The 18,500-nt window shown below is 44.5% G+C and overlaps 1 protein-coding gene across 1 annotated transcript; it reads left to right on the top strand. All coding sequences in view use genetic code 11, as the record gives it.

The window, feature by feature from the left end:
- Nucleotides 1-883: 883 nt before the first annotated feature.
- Nucleotides 884-16,969, top strand: EGR_05933 (Phosphatidylinositol-4-phosphate 3-kinase C2 domain-containing subunit alpha; the record flags this gene model as incomplete). The annotated part of the gene is made up of 33 exons (XM_024495182.1): nt 884-1,270; nt 1,688-1,770; nt 2,981-3,354; nt 4,487-4,607; nt 4,985-5,093; nt 5,230-5,297; nt 5,545-5,623; nt 5,866-6,027; nt 6,184-6,370; nt 8,812-8,980; nt 9,207-9,421; nt 9,498-9,584; nt 9,835-10,010; nt 10,088-10,155; nt 10,226-10,573; nt 10,738-10,891; nt 10,965-11,062; nt 11,103-11,251; nt 11,366-11,595; nt 12,231-12,323; nt 12,896-13,039; nt 13,184-13,309; nt 13,476-13,645; nt 13,745-13,940; nt 14,062-14,121; nt 14,286-14,392; nt 14,436-14,630; nt 15,245-15,305; nt 15,400-15,687; nt 15,816-15,891; nt 16,029-16,204; nt 16,305-16,433; nt 16,763-16,969. The coding sequence occupies 33 exons, from the start codon at nt 884-886 to the stop codon at nt 16,967-16,969; spliced, it is 5,292 nt and encodes a 1,763-aa protein (XP_024350401.1).
- Nucleotides 16,970-18,500: the final 1,531 nt, after the last annotated feature.

Below are 18,500 nucleotides of genomic sequence, written 5' to 3'. Positions count from 1 at the left end.
TACAAGGTGGACCGTTATGAACACATAAAAGAATTAAAAGAGTAAATTTTAACCTAATATTGTTTGAAGATTTAAAATCTAGTAATTGCTTGCAAAATATACATTATTAAAGCGTGTATTCACACGTTACACAAGCGAATACCTATTTTGCAATCTTTTGCATTCTTTTGTTATTGCATGACTTTGGCAAGACAATCTCTGTTGCAACCTCTCTTTTTAAAAGGTTTTTAAAAAAAGCGACACAGTATCACGTTGATACTATGTTATACTTTAAATACACCCCATGATCTTTTTTCAAATAATAAGTAGCAAAATTGGCTACTTCGTACCAGTCTGCAATACATTTTGGGCATATTGCTGTTTCTTCCTTGTCATGTTTCAGCAGTGATTGGTTAAATTATCTCACTTGTGTGGCGCCTGCAGGCTTCCAGGGGGGCTTACGTGCCATTGGCTGGTATTGGCGCACATGCTGCTGAGTGTAGGTGCAATGTGCAGAGCCTCTGTGGCTGATCAGGGAGGGGCTCTGCAGTTTTCAATTATAGATATAGTGCCCTTACTTAAATAGCTCTTTAGAATGCTTACCCCAAATCGCCACAGCATTTTGAGTTCCGCGATGTAAATTATATTTCTCTTCGTCTGCAGCATATCTGCAAAATATGGTCACATTTATACTTACTTGTTCGAACTTTACCACATCAAAGATCCTCTCAGCCTTTATTTGCTAAAATATTTATGTAAATCTGAAATAACTCATGCCTTCTCGTTTTTCGCACAACCAATCATCAAACAAGTCCAAGGACACTTATAAATACCTCGTTCTTTGGTTCATCGCTCAAAAATTATGCCTTTTGGAATCGCTCTGTTTTGGAATTGATTTCAGAGAATGTCTAGCCTCTCAGACGATCTCATTGCGTTTACGGACTCAGAAAATGTGCGTGCAAACTCTCCGAAAACAAGTGTTCTTGAAGAATTTGATCCCCTTTTTGATTTGAAGAAGAAGGATAATGCATTTTCCAAAACCCTACGCCAGCCTCTCAGACGAACCCTACAGCACAATCAGTCTCTAGAAACAAATCAGTCTGTGGATCAGTGCTATCAAACTTGTAACAACAGACTTGGTGGCATATTTGATAAAGATGCTATTTGGGGCGAGCTGGAAGAGTATGCCTTATCTGACAAATTAAGCAAAAAGAGTTCACTTTCACATTCGTCTGCCCTGCCCAACCTGACAACTGTTCGATCAACTTCGAATCCTGAAGTGAAACCACAGGTATTCACTGCACTCTTTCAAGGAATTCGCTTTTAGTATGCCTTTAAATACTTCAATTTTCTGACTAACCTTTGAAGACTTAGATGTATCCTAATTGAATTAGCCTTGGGGGCATTGGTTGGATAGCTACGTGTGGTAAGATCCTAAATCATTTTTTAAAGCTGTTAGTTTGTTTACGTCACTAGCCCCTCATCAACTGCGCCAATGCGACTCGAGGACTAGCGACACCTTGTGTTTTAAATGGTTCAAATCTGCCAAAAGTCACTCATCTCAATTTTTTCATGCTCATCTGTGCACAGTCGCACATGCTAACAGCACATACGATGAATCGAGACTTTGTTAAAGTTCGCCTGCTCTTTTGCACCCATTCTCAAACTGTCTACTAAAGTTTCTTACTTCGGTTTTTTTCTCTTCTAGCAAAAACCTCAGAATTTTTCTCCTCTTCAAGCAAATATTACCATTGATACGAGTCTTCTGAATTTCGCCAAAGCTGTTGAAAAGTGAGTTACATTTTTTTGACACGCCAGATGTTTAAGTGCCTCACCTTCACAGACAACATGAATAAATGCAGATGGACCCCGTTATGATTGACAGACACGATATATTCATTCATGAGAATTAAAAGCCTATGTGGCTTAGACAAAACACTTTTGTGTTAACTCTGTTTCATTCTTCGTCAGTACCAAGTTAAGGTGTGATCTGTTACCACCAGGAAGTCGGGAAAAAATTTCACGAGGTGTTTTTATCTAGGCACACGCTCGAGTCTTCCTAATTTGTGAATAGTAATGAACCCTTCAGGTTTTGAGGGGACGAACTGCTAGCCAGTATTGCACCCCTCTCAGATTTAATTTTCAATCATCTGATTCTTCTCCATCTTACGGTAACACCCTCTTACTGGAATTTGGTGAAGTAAATTAGACGCATCCTACATTTCAGCATGAAGTCTTCTGAAGATGAAGCTCTGTGGGATAAAAAGGTCCTGTTTTATACCTTCTCATGCCGAGTAGAGAAAACGCACTCTGTCAGGTAATGCAACGACGCCTGGTGGATAGTCTTAGCAGTCTTCTCGGCATGAGGTAGTGGGGTGGTGAGCAAACAGACCGTTTGCGTATAGGCGAGCAACACCCGTAGAATTCTGAAGTGCAAAAAGCACAAAAGGCGTGTTGGATTGAAGTGCATGAGAAAAAGGAAGCAAAAATCGGTAGGTTTTGTAGCCTCTCGCCTGTCATCAATTGAGGCATGAGGCTGCCACACATTTGCCCACCGATTCTACACAAATTTCTCTTTTCATTTTGGTGTATGTGCAAAAAGTTGTTGTTGCGTCATCAGTCCATGTTTTTGGCACTCCGATCTCCACGTTGTCGATGGTGAAAGGTTGTTAATGGTAAATCTTCTTTCCTACTTCAACCGGCTCGATGAGACGACAAAGCAGGGGCACACCATTCTCTCTCTTTCTCGAACCCCTCTATAAACTATTCCGATCGCCCAACAACTGTCAGACTTCAGTCTGCTTACCTAGCAGATATAAAATCACCACTCTTATGTCTGACGATGTATATTTGGCCTTCTACGCGAGAAGTCGAAAATGCGTCTGCGCTTTGGGAATAGGACCCGTTATTAGCGTGTAAAAGGTTTGTGGGGGGTCAGACCTTGCCTCTAGAAAGTTGATTTGTCAATCAGGTGTCTAATCCATGGATACTTCTCCTACAGCTGCACACCATGGCTGCCTGGAACGAAGAATACTTTTCCCACTCCCTTTTCCGTGGGCTTGGAGAGTCTGCCAGCACCTCAACCTCCGGTCTCTCTCAATGCCTACATCTTTGATGCCATCTATGGAAGCGCATCAAGCTACTGCCTTCGATATAATATCAAGGATTCACTACACGATGATTGGCACATAAATCCTGGCCTTCTAGTCATCGTTGATCGAATGCCACAGACTGCTTTCGTTGCCGTGCCCGGACCAGATGGATTGGATAATATCGATCTCAAAATCTACATTCCAATGCCCGCCTACTTCTGCAATCGCTACATCGACACCGTGCGCAATTGGTTGAAGGAGAGGATCCAAACCATCTGTGAACGTGAGTCGCCTCACTGCTTTATCAAGCTTGCCATATTTGGGGTGTGGAGAGATGTCCACGGATGCCCACTTCATCATCGCCCTCCAACTCAGGAGGTGCGCCTGTCTCAACTTCCCCATTCACCTCAGTGATTGAATGAATGTGATGTAGACGGATTGATTCGTGGACATGTCGATGAATCTCAGGCTAGCCTGGACGTGTGGACGTGCCTCTTCAACAACCACTTGCCTCCACAGGTTTAATTCATCACGTCTCCTCAACGTGGAAGTGCGACTAGTGCCCTCCACCTCCGTGAAAGTGTAGTCTATCAAGCGTGCTTGAAGTCTAGGCACAGGAAGTAGCAGAGACGACTCATTCCAAAGTATCGATTAGGCTGGAGCAATCGTTGATTGGGTGGTTTAAGTAGGCAACAGGGACCATGTGGGGCATTACGGGAGGTAAAAGAGGGCGATCTTAGACTGATGCTTTATCGCGGAAAGCCATCTGGTCTTCTCTGTCGCCTTCCCCACCGTTCTTGTCTTAATACGGCGGTATTATGTGTACTTTCGTTATTGTATTGTCATTGTTTAATGTGTGCGCTCTGATACCGCCCTCGTCAAACTTATTCTCACCGCAAATGCACATGCACTCTCTCTCTCTCTTTTTGTGTCATAAATTAAATCGGAGAGTAATGATGATCTAGTGGAGAAAAAAAGGGACAGAAGTTATCGTATATCATTGTATGTAGGACTAGTCATTGTCATATCCTCTCTTACTTGACGCAGTTCAAAGATGAATGCGCCACGTGGAGTAGAAACTCCAAATATATCTCAAGCTTGTTGAAAAATATCTAATTTTATAATGTGTTGTCACAGTTGTTTGATTGCTCAACTCTGTGTCGTGGGTGGGATCCTTGAGGGTGGATCCAATACCCTCCTTCTCTTCGCATGACATTTGGCTTTAACTACCAGACCTTCGGCTTCACTTCTGTTTTGTAGAATAAACGCTTCGAGCGCCTCCTGCCTCTCATGGCCAGTGGCGCCACTCCTTTTCGATCCCCTCCTATCATTTTACAGACATCCCTTGGGCAGAGATAGAGGGAGGACAGAAAAACCATAGCCGTACCCATTACCAATTTTTTTTCCCGATTCAGCCACAAAGGTTGTCTCCACACTGGTAAAAGAATGTCTTGAGCGAGCCTACGGTACTGAAAAACCCCTCAAATCCTCTGAGTACTGTCTTCGGATATGTGGACGCACCGATCTTCTGCATCCGTAAGTTTTCCTCCCCTCATCCTCCTCCTCCTCTCTCCCTCCCAACTCCATCTGCTATTTTTCTTAAAAAGAGCACTTTGACTCCTCCTCAGCCTGATTTGTCTAACTGGTATTTGTTAATCCAGAAAACTTACTCATTTTTGCACCAAAAAAGAGATGTACTTACTCACATCATCTCGTGATTTGGTAATTAGAGATGTTGTCTCATATTTTGATGAACTTTTAACACCTGATTTCTTCAGTGACTATCTTAGCTAAATAGTTTCTTTGAAATGGCAAAATTTCCGGACTCTGTTCTGATTGCTTGAGTTATCGATTTGACCTTAAAGCTCAAATTGAATTGGTGGAGGAATTTTTGACTGATTTTTGCCCCCTAGTCATGCCCGACTTTGTGATCATGAGTATATTCGGGACTGCTGTCGAACGGGGTCAACCGCACGTTTAGTTTTGGAGGCCTTCAGTGCACAGGAGTACTTTCTTCCTTCGGTACGGTTGGTAACACCTAATATCCTCCATACCTTACCAATTACCGATGCTTTCATGTTCTCTTTTTCTCCTACGCTAGTATTTTATTCCACCTGGCAAATTGAAATAAATTCTTTTTTAAAAATATTTAATCTAGGTTGAAGACAAGACTCGAAAACTGAATCTTCACACGGCCTACGCTAGTGACACACGTATTCCTGACAAGTAAGCCTCAATATGTCCCATTTTACTGTGAAAGATTACTTCATTATTAGCAACAAACTTCCCTTTTGAACCCCATTGCCAGAGTTTTTTCTTAGCCGCCATTGCGACCCTGTAGGAAAAAAAACTGATTTTTGAATAATCCAATAAGATCATTCTTCTATTAAGTCATGTAGATATTTTAGTTGTTATCTTTTGGAGGGAACCCTGAACAATTTTTGAACAACAAAACTTTTTTGTATGTTTTCAGAGCAATGATCGAAAATTCGGTGATGAAAATAAGCGGTCACATTGAGAACCTCCGGAAACAGGTTTCTAACCTTTCTTTCGTGAGTAAAAGTATTCTCACTATTACCGATTATAAAAATCCTGCTTAAAAGTCATAAAAATACTAGAAGACGTGTTCTAATCAATTTGGATCAGGTCAACCAATCAAACGCGTACATTTCCCAGCCAATCATATTTTCGCAGGCAATGGCCTCCCCGGGGAACGGGACTGGAGAGGATAAAATCAGTTTTTTGTCCACTCAGTTGCCTTTGCAAACTGTTTCCCCTTTATTGGCTTTTACAGAGTACTATCAATGCCACAGGCCACACTTGTGAGATGATCCGAAAGGCAGTGGTGGATCATATTTCGGGGATATGTCATGGCACAGCAATCAACACCCTGCCTGAGGCTATGGCGGCCGTACAAAACAGTCTCTACAACCTCATGTTGAGCAGAAAACCTCGGGTGAGAGCTTGAGAACTAAATGAATTAATAAGAGATCCAAATTCTACTATGAACATCACAGTCTGAATTTACTGGATGATCCATTCGCTGTTTCATCTTAACCTTCGTGAAATTAACCCTCAAAGTCTTCCGTAACTGTCTTTTTTGTGCCTTAAGAAACAGCAAATTTTACACCAGCAGCCCTTGTCGCCAAGGCACAGCACGGGGGACAATTGGGAGGAGGTGGTAATGGAGAAGTTGACCATTTTGGAGATGCAGGTGATTAGGCAGACGATAGCCTTCTTAAAGTGGAAACAGGCCTGGTATCCGGAATTGCGGCTGGCCACCGTTCTTCCCGCTCCACGTGCGTTTTGATTGGCTTTTTTGTCATCGTCTAGAATCTGTCACACTCTTTTAACATTTTTGGAGGGCTTAGGTCTATTAAAATACCCGAATCCATAGCCATAACAAAATCTGTGGTAACACGGAAAATTATTTAAAAATGACTAAATATACTGGTTTAGAAGTCGTAGTCATTTCAACAGTATCTCAGCTAATCATTTGTAAGCCCAGAGATCGGGACGACTCCACCAATCATGGTGGAGAAAGAAGAAAAGCAGTGTTTATCATTTTTTTTTACTTGTTTATGTTATCATAGGTTGGAATAGGAATTAGAATGAGCGTTAAGGGAAAGGTTCTAGCCTTGTCACAATGTGAGGATGTCTGTGTTTGGAAGTTTTCTGTAAAGTGTGTGCAATTGGTAGGGCATTTCTAGGCCAATTAACAGGAATACTTAAGTTCTTTCAGTCCAAGTGGGCGTAGTTTGTTCGAAAATCCCACACGTAGGGGATCGGCGCGTTTTTGGGGGATTTGTTCCGAAACACAGACTCGTAGAAGACATTTGGCCACCTATTTTAAGTGATATAAAGCGGTCGCATGTAGTATGGGATGATTTCCAAAGTCTGTGGTCTATTACTTTTTTTCGGAGATGCTGCTGTGTAGGCGGTTTGGTTTATCTTTTTAACCAATGAAAATCGTCCACCTGCTTGCTCACCTCCCCCGCCATCGCCACTTCGACCAATCAACTCCCGCCCGTCGTAATTGTCTCATCGAAGAAATTCCTGAGCATTTTTTGGCCTTCCTCTCATAAATGTGACCTCTCCTTTGAGATATACACTAGTCATACGTGAGTAAATAGTCACCCAAAGTTGTCCCGTACTTGGGTCTGTTTTATGCCCGTCCATGACATTGATTCATTCAGTGGAAATTTTTTTTTCAGCGATACTGTAAAAATCATTTTCATCCGCTAAGTCGACGAGTAAATTAAACCCAAAACAACCGTGAGCTTTCACCAGGCAGTACTTTTACCGGCGCAACTTCTTCGCCGGTGATAAATTGACCACGTTGCCTGAGGGCTATACCCAAAAAACAAAGTAGGGTCTAAAGGGCACCCAGCTTGAATTCCATGACTCATACATCAGGAGTCCATCAGCAACCTTGAGTTTTCCCCTAATATCCTAAAGCTATGTCAGCCTAGTTGTAGACGCTGGCATTCCCGATATTTACTGATCAAAATAGTAGACTTGACGTAATCTGGAGAATTCGCAGCCTTCACCACAGCCATGGGCGTTACCGTGTAGCAGACTTCTAGAAAGTGTCGCCACTTGACAGCCAAATTTCGTCACACGTTAGCGCAAAACACGAGCACTGAGGTGCCTTCAAGAGTGAATGATGAAGGTCGTCCTCTGTCCAACTACATTCCACTGGAGAGTGTCATCTTGTAAACAAAGGTGTTTACACATGGATGATTCTAAGGCGAGTCTGCACTTCTACTGGACACACTGGTGACAACAAAGGCATCATGTGAATGCCACCGTATCTGATAGGGCCGTCGGCCTTTGAGAAAAGAGCGCCAGTCGCCACACCGAGGTGGAGATGGACGTGGCAATGTGGTGGGTGAAGGTATGCAACACCGGCAAAGTGGCATCTTAAAAAGCGGATGTTAGGAGGTCAAGGGAGATAAAAGTGGCTAAGGCGGACGAATAGGATAGCCTTCCTCGATGGGGCATCTGTCTAAAACCCCACCTCTTCTAGGTTCTGTAACGCCCCACATCGTCCCATTCCCCTTTAAAACATCCCAAAAAACTGTTGCGCCGTCTAATCGATAATTTGGAAGGAGTCGTCTGCTACTTTCGATGCCTAGACTTCAAGCACGTTTGACAGATTACACCTTAATGGAGGTGAGGGGTATTTGGCGCACCTCTACATTCACGAGACAAGATGGAGGCAGGTGGAGGCAGGCGACAGTTGAGGAGGCACGTCCACACATCTGCATGTCCACGGGGCAATTCATCCATTCACCTCACATTCATCCATTTCCTTAGATGAAGGCAGATGACAGCCTAAGTGTTCTGATGGCAGTTCAATTGGTATTGGCGTGGATAGACGTGCGCATTCCAATCACGGTAAGATGGCTGAAGCAATGAAGGGCGACTCACATTCGCAGTTGGTTTGGGTCCTCTTCTTCAATTTATCACGCACGGTGTCATTGTAGCGATTGCAGAAGTAGGCAGGCATTGGAATGTGGATTTTGAGGTTGATATTTTCCAATCCACCTGGTCCGGGCACTGCAGCAAAAGCGTCTCGATCAACGATCGGTAGGTACTTGTCCTAAATGGACAAACCAACGGGCAGCAGCATTCCGATAGCGTGGGATGGACGGCTAAGGGATGAGTGAATGGATTGTGGCTGTTTGAGTGATAAAAACTCACTTGTTTTCTTCCTCATTTTTCTCCTCCATTTTAGCAGTATTGGGAAATGAGATGGAATGCGAACGACTTCTGGGCTGTCAGATGTCGATGCAAAGGGAGTGCCATCGCATGTCTAAGTGTGACATGCCCTTTGTCATGCGTATTGGCAGTGTGATCGATCCCGCTGATCATTCAGATCCCTGGAACCTCTCTGAGCGTTTGGGGTAAGTGTAGTTATGCACGTAATCTATTTGATAGTTAATGTTGCCTGATGGTGGGTGGATTTATGGATGGTTTTGGGAGGGGGAGGTGTGTTGATAAATGGTAATATAATCGGTTGAACCGATTAATGGAGGGATCTACAGGTGGCTGGAAAGGTGCATAACTATTCAGGTGAATGGATGGGTTAATTGATGCCAGAACCTATCCGTGGGGAACTTTTCCTTCCAGTGCCGGTAGCTGTGTTCGTGTTCACGTGATTCTGACCTACGCCGGACGACCATTATCCACTATTTATACATCACCTCTAAATCCGGCTTATCCGAGGGGCTCTAAGGGCTGTGTGGATTATGCCTGCACCACACCAGTACTCCGCGACTTCCACTACTCCCGTAAGGCCGATTTTAACTCGGGTGGAAAGATCGACGAATGGATTCGTTTCTTGGGTAAATTACACCACCCCACCTTCTACGACACCCATCAACTTATCATCATCTCCATCGACCTTCCTGCCCTCTTTAGACTTCCCTTTTCGACGCCTGCCAAGGGAAACGCTACTTAATGTCAGTCTCATTGCCTTGAAGAAGCAAACTGAAGACCCTTCTATACGTGGGTTGACTTTCTCCTAAATTTCTTCGCTTCAATGATCGCTAATACATGAGTTTCATTTAATCACCCTTTAATTAAGGAATTTTATGACTTTTTATCTCAATAACCGCCTACGCCAAGTGACCTTGAAACACCCAATCAGATTTGTGGAAGCAATCTTGCTTCAGCCACTAGGAGACGGGAGCCTTTCCATAAGGATTCTCAACTAATCTTATTTCCTTATTTCAAAGGACAATTTTTACACTCTTAGTGAGCAACGGAACCCTTCTTGGCTGGGTGAATGTTCCTATATTCGACGCCAATGGACGTCTGCGACAAGAGGTCGTTCTTGCCGGCCTTTGGCCTCCAGTGGCGGAGGGCCTCTCCCCGGAGTTTCGGTCCACCTTTGCAGAGCCCAATCGAAGCCGTACCGCTGTTGTTATTGAAGTAGGGGCTTCTAACAATTGCCTATCTTTTTTCTTCATCTCCCACGTTAATGTGCCGCCACTTTGAACATTTTCCAGCTAGAATTCCCCATCTATGCATCGGACTTTTTCTTCCCCAAGCCACCGATTGCCGATGATCTTGATACGTAAGTAAAAAGACTACTCGTAATTCCTTTTCAAAAATCAGGCATTTTGTGCCCTTTTTTTCCATCCAAGTGGTCAAGCAGGCATATTCGATGTGGAAAAACGCCATTACATTGAGTTGGCCAGTCAAATTCTCTACACACCAGCCTCACTGCTTCCACCGGCTGGACGTCGACTGACAGATGCGATTGGAGAGCCCAAGTTCACCACCTTCTTGGCGGATTTGAGTCAACATCAATTGTTTATAGACCAACTTTGGCAACACCGTTATCGGCTTGTCGCTTCATCGGAACTCCTAACAACTCTCCTTGTTGCAGCTCCTGTCTGTTGGCCGGAGGCCTGTCGACGTGCCTCCCAACCAACCAAAAAAAGTGCTCACGACAAAATTTTGTGGATGTTCTTGCTCTCTCAGCTCTATAGGTAGGCGTTTCCTGTGATTAATCCTAGAGCTTTTTGATTGGCTGAAAGAGGGTGCCCTGGACACTGCCTTCTAGGGCCAGTACATGAAAGGGTGTTCAAGTTAAGTCGGAAATTGAGTTTCTGTGAGTAATTGACGCTATATGATTGGTTTAAACCTCTTCCAGCCTGATACAACTCTCAACCCCGCTTTCACCAGCAGCTGCACTGCGTCTTCTCCTGCCTGATGTTGCCGACCAATTTTTCCGGCATTGGGCAGTTAGTTGTATATCCCAATTTCCTCCAGACGGTCTCATCTGTTACCTTCCTTGTCTTCTGGAGGTTAGCAATCCTGCCAACACACTCTTCCGGCCGAATAGATGGCTTCTAAATTGCCTTACTCATTTATTTCCAGGCGGTTAACTATGACCTCTACTTAGACTGGTCGGGTCTGGTCAGCCTCCTTCTTCATCGTTCAACGGTGTCTCTGCGGTTCTGCAATGCACTCTACTGGTAGGATCTCTTCTTTCAGCCTCAAACGCCTCCTCTTTAGGAGCATCGAGAGTATGCTTATGAGCCCCAAGTGGTACAGTCAACGTCGATTACTTCTGCTGAGGACGGCTATCGTGTGGTTGCATGGCAGTCGTCTAGAGGCCACATGGAGTCTGCAAGCAGATGTGTTGGCCCGTATACGTCAAACCGGTAAGTCTATTGCAAACAAACAAGCCTGATTGTTTATGCGCACGTTCTCTCTCCTTTTTATTTACACGAGTCACGATGCCTGTGGCTGTAATTTGTTCAATCTCTCGGATCTAGCTGAAGCTGTAAAAGTGGCAAAGGACAAAACGAAGTATCGGACATTGCAAGAGGGCCTGGAGTCCATACAAAACTTTCTCGACTCCCGATTCAAGCCGAAGGAATTGGAGGAGGGTGCATCATCACCACCAAGTGTTTGGTTGCGTTCGCCACCAAATGTGCCCGATCTCCCAACTCCGGATGCTTTTCGACTGCCCTATGATTTTGGTTTCGCTTGTCGAAGTTTTAAGGTGCGTGAATGAACAGTTTCTGATGCACACCTCTGATTGGTTGCTTCAAGGTCATGCGGGTGAACAACTGGAACAGCCTTTTTGTGCGGCTGATTCCAAGGTCATTTGCAGTATTAAATTTAAAATGATTATTTTAAGTCCCGTGAGGGTCCCTCCCGCGAAATTTTATTATGTAAAAGTCCAAGTAGATGCGTGTTTCGTAATGCAATTATCCTTCCATGAGGAAGGAAAATAACATCATGCGAGACGAGGAGCATGCGAGTTAGCCTGTCGCACCATTGACAAGATAAGAGCGTGTCGATTTATCGCCAACACAACGTCAACGCTAAATTGCATCCACCGTGTGGTGTCTGGAATTCCATACACTTTGGAGTCTACAATGGAGACATGTGACATCATGGCGCCGCTCAAGACGAAGTGTTCCTCATATTACCATTCGCTAGTCATCCTAGTCAATTAGTGGAACACCGACTTTAAACTAGCTCCACCGAGGGGCCACCTAATGTTCCATATGGGTTACTTAGAGAAGTGGCGGAATCGTAATCCCTTCATGTAAGCAAGACAGGCCACTCTGTAAATGGCTACTTCAAATTCCCCACTTGTTGACTGTCAAGCTATATTTACCTCTTCTTTAGACAGGGGCATGCTCATACATCACCTCTTTCACGTGCCCAATTCGCCTCACCCTAAGCGGTATCGATGGAGAAATGCGTAAATGTATCTTCAAGGTTAGTGTGACACCAGTTTTCCCTTTTTATGAGTCAGACATTAAACCAATCAAATCATCGCATTTTCTGAGCGATATGATGATTAGCCAATCAAATGGCGGGAAGCGGTGGGTACACCAATCACTATCTGCTCAATTAGAATTCCCTTTTTTCTTCAAAACTATCGTTAAAAATAAGAAGTCTTTTTCCCTTAGGGTTTTGACTTATGTACGCCGGTGGCAACCACTGTTGCTACGGCGAATCGTGTTACTGCAAGCAGATAAACATGGGTTGACCTTATGACCTTTCATCGCTTAATGGGGCTGTATCGCGTATTATAAACACTTCCAATCCTTTGGTAAAGATACTATTGATCGATTAAAAAGAACAACGTGAAAGGCAGTAGATCCCTCGTTTAGTCGATGATTGGTTGGAATAGCGGCGTAGTTCAAATCCGATAGATGGATGAATGTGTCGCCAGGTTCCTTCCACGCCGAAATGTCTACGAAGCACACTGCATCTAGGCATTTGGACTCGTGGTTTCCGTCCATTTATCTATCCCGTATTACATTCACACATCCGTCCATCACTAGGTCGGTGATGATCTCCAGATGGATCTGCTGATTTGCCAATTGATTCACGTAGCGGATAGAATTTGGATGAACGGAGGAATGGATCTGTGCATCCCACACTTTACTGTAATGCCCACGGAGCCGAAGCGCGGACTCATTGAACCTGTAAGACTGTCCATTACCATGGTGTTCCTTTGACATCACGAATTAGCTTCCATCTGTTCGTGGCACGCTTTATTGCGACCACAGACCTCCGTCACATATATGTGACGCAGGTGGTGAATGTATTGAATCGCCTTTCCTTTGTAGGTGCCAGACTCCGAGACACTCAGACTAATTAATCAAAGCAGTGCTTCAAATCCGCGTTGCAAACGCGACCAAGGGTTGTTGATGTGGCTTCACGAAAACAATTCTAACGATAAGGATCGTCAAAAGGTTTGTCCTCTGACATCCTCCTTGTGGTACCTTCTAATCGCCCTTTGAGAGGTTGAAGAGGTGTCCTGCTTAGGCGGATGGATGCATAGATGTCTGGGTCAAAGATGGTTGAATGACTTAAAACAGAGGGCCAATCGACCAACTCCCCTCCTTCTTCCCTTTCCAGGCAGTGCACAACTTTTGCCATTCCACAGTTGCCGGCTCTGTGTTAACCTTCGTACTGGGTCTGGGAGATCGCCACAACGACAACATTATGATGCGCGAAAATGGTCAAAGCTTCCACATCGACTTTGCCAAAGTCTTCGGCAACTTTCAAAAGATCCTCAGTTTCAATCGGTGTGTTGAGTAGCAATGGGGTGGACGAGGTGTTTACAACAAAGTTAAAATCTTTTTTACCTCTCAATTTCACGGCTGTCTCCATTTTCTTCTACACAGTGATCGATCGCCCTTCATTCTCACGCCGGATATGGTGGAGGTGGTAAAATCTGCTGAACCGCCGTCTTCATCATCGCGCGAAAAGGAAGACTTGCCAAAGGAACTGGTTGATATTCCCTCCTTTGTGCGACACTGTTGTCAGGCCTATAACCTCCTTCGCAAATACACCTTCTCAATCATGGGTATCATGGAGATGGTGCGTTAAGGCGGTTCTATCGCCCTCTCCCTCTCTGATGGGGGGTTATGCCTCTAAAATCCCGGAAAACCGAGGTGCCTGCAATCTGTTAAATAGCGCCCTACTCCCTTTTCTTATCCAGCCTTGCGCCGCTGAGCACAACATCAGTGATGCATCGGTGTCCCTTACAATGCATCCACAGGTTTGACAACCAGTCAAAGGTGTCAGGACAGTTGTTGTTTTAGGAATCGGGTTTGTCTGTCACTGCCACGCATACAGCGCTCAGTGCAAGGCGCAGAGAAGGGTTAGAGGGCCAGGCTGAAGAGCTCGCATACACTCGTCTACTGACTTTCCCTTCTTTTCCAGGCTTGGCAGATGCAACTGCCCGGACTGGAACGTGGGCAAATTGGACACGTCTATGGAAATCTTCGTCGATCCATTAGTGATGCCGAAGCGGAGACCTTTTTCAAAGAGTAGGAGCCTCAATGATAATGACTCACCTCTCCTTTCTGATAGGCTAATTCAGCGGAGTATCCAATCCTACACGGCTCAGCTCAACAACATGATCCATGATAAGGTACAAAGGAGCAAGAAACAACCAAGCACTCCAGAGCCTTCGGAGAGTCGTTACGTAGGCTACGTAGCCCAGGGCGTGTACTTGCATCTGCAATCAAACAAATTCTCACCAACAAGCAATACGCAACCTGAAATGTGAGTCCTCTTCGGATTGGTGTATTTGACCTGACCCTACTTCTCATTGGCTACTTGTTAATGATTAAAAGTGCTAAGTGGAATACGCGGCTGGCTTTGATAGACGCGTGAGACATATGACATTGACACTTTACATCACCGGCATGGAGGTCGAATCGCATGCAGCATGTCATACGACGTGAGTTCGTGTCAAGGCGGAGCCATTAATTTTGTGATCTTTGCTTTATTTCCTACCGTGTCAGTGCAATGCGTGACCCCGCCTCCATTAGTCGGTCCACTCATCATGTGTTCATCAAGATCAAGTGATCTGACAGTTGGCATGGTGACGGGAGGCTGAGCCACTCAAAAGTAGGACCCCTTCATGGTATCAGCTTTTGAAGGCGACGATGACAACGGCCGCAGATTAAGCATTCCTATGGTACTTCGCCCCACAGATAAGTCAAGACGATCATCAAATCAATGAGAGGGCACGATTTCGTCGTCGGCGACAAAGCGAATCAGAGGCCTTCAGGATGGTTCAATTAAATACTTCCCAGTCCTCAGAATCCACTTAAAGTGGTAATCAATTCTGGAATTTCACCCACTTTTAATCTGCCTTTTTAAATTAATTTCAGGGGGCTGGCCAAGATATCGGTCACGGATACTGCATTAACACGAAATGGATGGTATTCCAGGGTTCGTCTCTTCTAAACTTCCATCCAGTTACAGATGCCAAAACGCGCTACTTACAACTTTATCAGTAGAAATACGCTTTTCCCTTCACTTTTAGCCTGCATTCAAATTTGAAATTCAGCCAGAGAACAAAAATCCTACCGGTGCTGGCGATGACAGCCTTCGTAATGGTTTTTGCATAGTTAGGGACGCACAGGAGTTAAAACGCCTTGCTTGGCGCCTCCTTGACTCCAATCACAAAAGTCAACCAGCATTGAACCTGCTAAATCGACTGTCCGAGTTGGATGATCAGATGGTGAATTGTGCCCAACCATCACCGCCATCTGCAGTGCTTCTAAATTCACTGACGATGGCACTGGTGGAGTTAATCCAATTCCATGCCCTCGTACGTTGGAGTGAAGTACTTTATATAAAAAAACCAAAATTGCAGCTTGTTTGCGATTCTGAGAGGGGTTAGCTGCTGCCAACTCATTTAAGTGAGCTGTTTTCAAATAATTTTCCTTTTTAATTTAGGATCCCAGTATGATGAACTTTTGGAAACCAACAGAAGCGGATCTGCGACCTGACCTACCTCAAAAATCGTCTTCAGGTTGAGTGTCTCCTGTTACCTACTTACCCCTCCTACTCATTGTATTTGGAGTTTTTGATGCTCGAGTAGTGATTTAAGTCCGCCCTAGATTCTTTCCAACAATTTTGCACCTCTTTCCATCTTTTTCCCCGCGTTAGTCACATCAAATCCAAGTTTCAGTAGCCGCTCCTCTCCTCCTCAGCCACAAAGCAACAGAAATAGCACCGAAACTGACAAAACTCCTCCTCCCGATTACACAGCTGTTCAGCTGACTCTGGAGCTTAGCACATCCTGCGACCAACTTGATGTGTACGTTGAACAGGGTCACGAATGGGTGAGTCTACTCTCTGCTGCCATTTTTCCGGGGGGAGAAGAATGGCACTAATTGCCCTTGAAAATTGGTAAATTAAACGGTTTATTTATCTTCATGCTAGTGGCTACCGGGCGACAACCTGACCATGAATGCCATGATTGACATCAGAGGCATTCCTAATTCTATTCGAGTGTTTCCACGTCAGTGCTACTGCATGCTCCCGTCGAATAGTCCCAAATTCAACGAGAAAGTAAGTCCTTCTATTTGTGTGAATTTGCTGGTTTTTCTCGGGAGTGGGAATAAGCCACCTAGAAGGAACAACTTCTAAACAAAAAGCCATTGTTAGAGTCATTTTTTAGCAGCAATCGATGCCGACGCATAGAAGGACTGAGGAACAAACACGGACAGGATACAATGAGCCCGACTGGTGACTTCAAAACTCACTTCATTGAGGTGGCTACTGAGTAAATGTGAGGGTAGTCTGCAGGTTTGACGACCTGTGGCGTTTAGGCGCGATACACCCAGCTGTTGTGCATCAATGCCGGACCCTAAAAACGGTCTCTTTTCTTTCCCATCCAGTTCACCATCGAGCTCCAGCCCAATGCGTACAAAGATGTCATCCTGATTTTCACAGCCCGACAGATGGACACCTCGGGATTAAAACATTTGATCGGGGAGGCGGTAGTCCCTCTCAGTTCCCTGGCACAACTGCAACCCTCCTCGTCCACCTCAGTCAAGACAACACAGTGGTATGAACTCTCTCGGCGCAAATTTGAACGAGTTTGAGTCGAATAATGTACAGTGGACTGGTGGTATCCCCATTTGCCTTCTGCTCTTTTCCTGTTTTTTTTTTCCATATTCACCCTTTGACAAAATCCCCTACACATATGTCTTTCAAGAGAGCATAATGATGATGGTAACACAAAGTGAAAAATCAGCAGTTGCGCTTTACCTTTTTAAATTTGCATGCACAAGTATAAATTATCAGTGGAACGACGTACAAAAGGCTCGGTAGCGTACGCGATTGAGATCGTGTGGAGCCTTTGCGGATGCATTGACGAGGAATTTGGGAGGAGTGCAGCAGCTGACAAATTCTGCAGCTGTAACTGGACTAACTTCCGTTAAAGATACACGGTGCTAACTGCATCGGGGCGAAATGGGTGGAAGCGACAGTGGAATCTAGGACTTGAGTAACTTATGTTTGTAGTTCCTGTGAAATAAGTTGTTGCTTAGTACAGTGAATGGCGAATAGAACTATGGGGTTTGTGATGCGATACCTCGAATCCCTTGCCTCTGACGTCATGATAGGCCAGAAAAGCATAAAATTGCCGAGCACCGGCCCACATACATTGAACATAGGGCCGCAGCCTGAGGGGACCGAAGGACCGCGCAGTTCAATGCAGAGTTAAAAAAAAAACACTACAAGAGCTATTTTTAAATTGTCTAACAGTAAAAAACAACACTTTTAAAGGCAAAAAATTTTTTAAACCTAAAAAATTACTTTATGAATTCACGGTAGCTTTGCTTACAGTTTTGTTTACATAATAGACTTTTATTCAGTTAATATTTTCATCGTGTATCTGGAATGTTATTGCCACTTTTACAGTGATTCAGCAAAGCAGGCAACATTTTATCATGGCATATTTAAGTTATCCGGATTACGCATCGACTAAACAACTATGTCTTCTTATGTTAGCAACTAATTAAAGACGTCCTCCTTTCCGTACGAGAATATAGCGTAGCCCGTCAGTTAATGCTAGTTGCAAGTATGTATTGAGATTGGCTTACCTAGGTTTTGAGGTCCCCGAATATATGTGTGATGTTTACATTTTTTAAAAAGGTGCACTTTTAGCTTGATTGCCAAAAAATTACTTGGAATTGAGTGAACAATAGGGTGAACAATATGCACTGTACCAACTACTAATTACCTCGGCTCGTCTAGCCAATGTGTCACTTACACCACTTCCCATCAATACAGGCCAGTCATCACCTACGCGGTGCAATAATTGTGACACGCCACAAGGCCAGCCATTGTGTTCATAGAGGAATAGACAGCGGTCAAAGGTGTGACAGATGCACCTTCTTTGGTATAATCCAGAAAGGAACTTCATCTTGTACAAATCTGTTGGTGCAGCTAAACCATCCTCGAGCCACCTGCTTCACTGCGTTATCGCCAGACATCCAGAACTCCCATGGAGACGATGAGCCCAGGCTTCGCAACACGTTCTGCCAAAACCCTCCTTGATTCGGGGAATTATTCGGATCTCCCACTCTGGCAGGAAGTAAAAGCGTGCAAATGCTCCCACTTCTCAATGAC

The sequence above is a fragment of the Echinococcus granulosus genome, assembly GCF_000524195.1.
Source record: "Echinococcus granulosus chromosome Unknown EG_S00048, whole genome shotgun sequence".
NCBI lineage: Eukaryota > Metazoa > Platyhelminthes > Cestoda > Cyclophyllidea > Taeniidae > Echinococcus > Echinococcus granulosus.
This window is presented reverse-complemented; position numbering and strand designations above follow the sequence as displayed.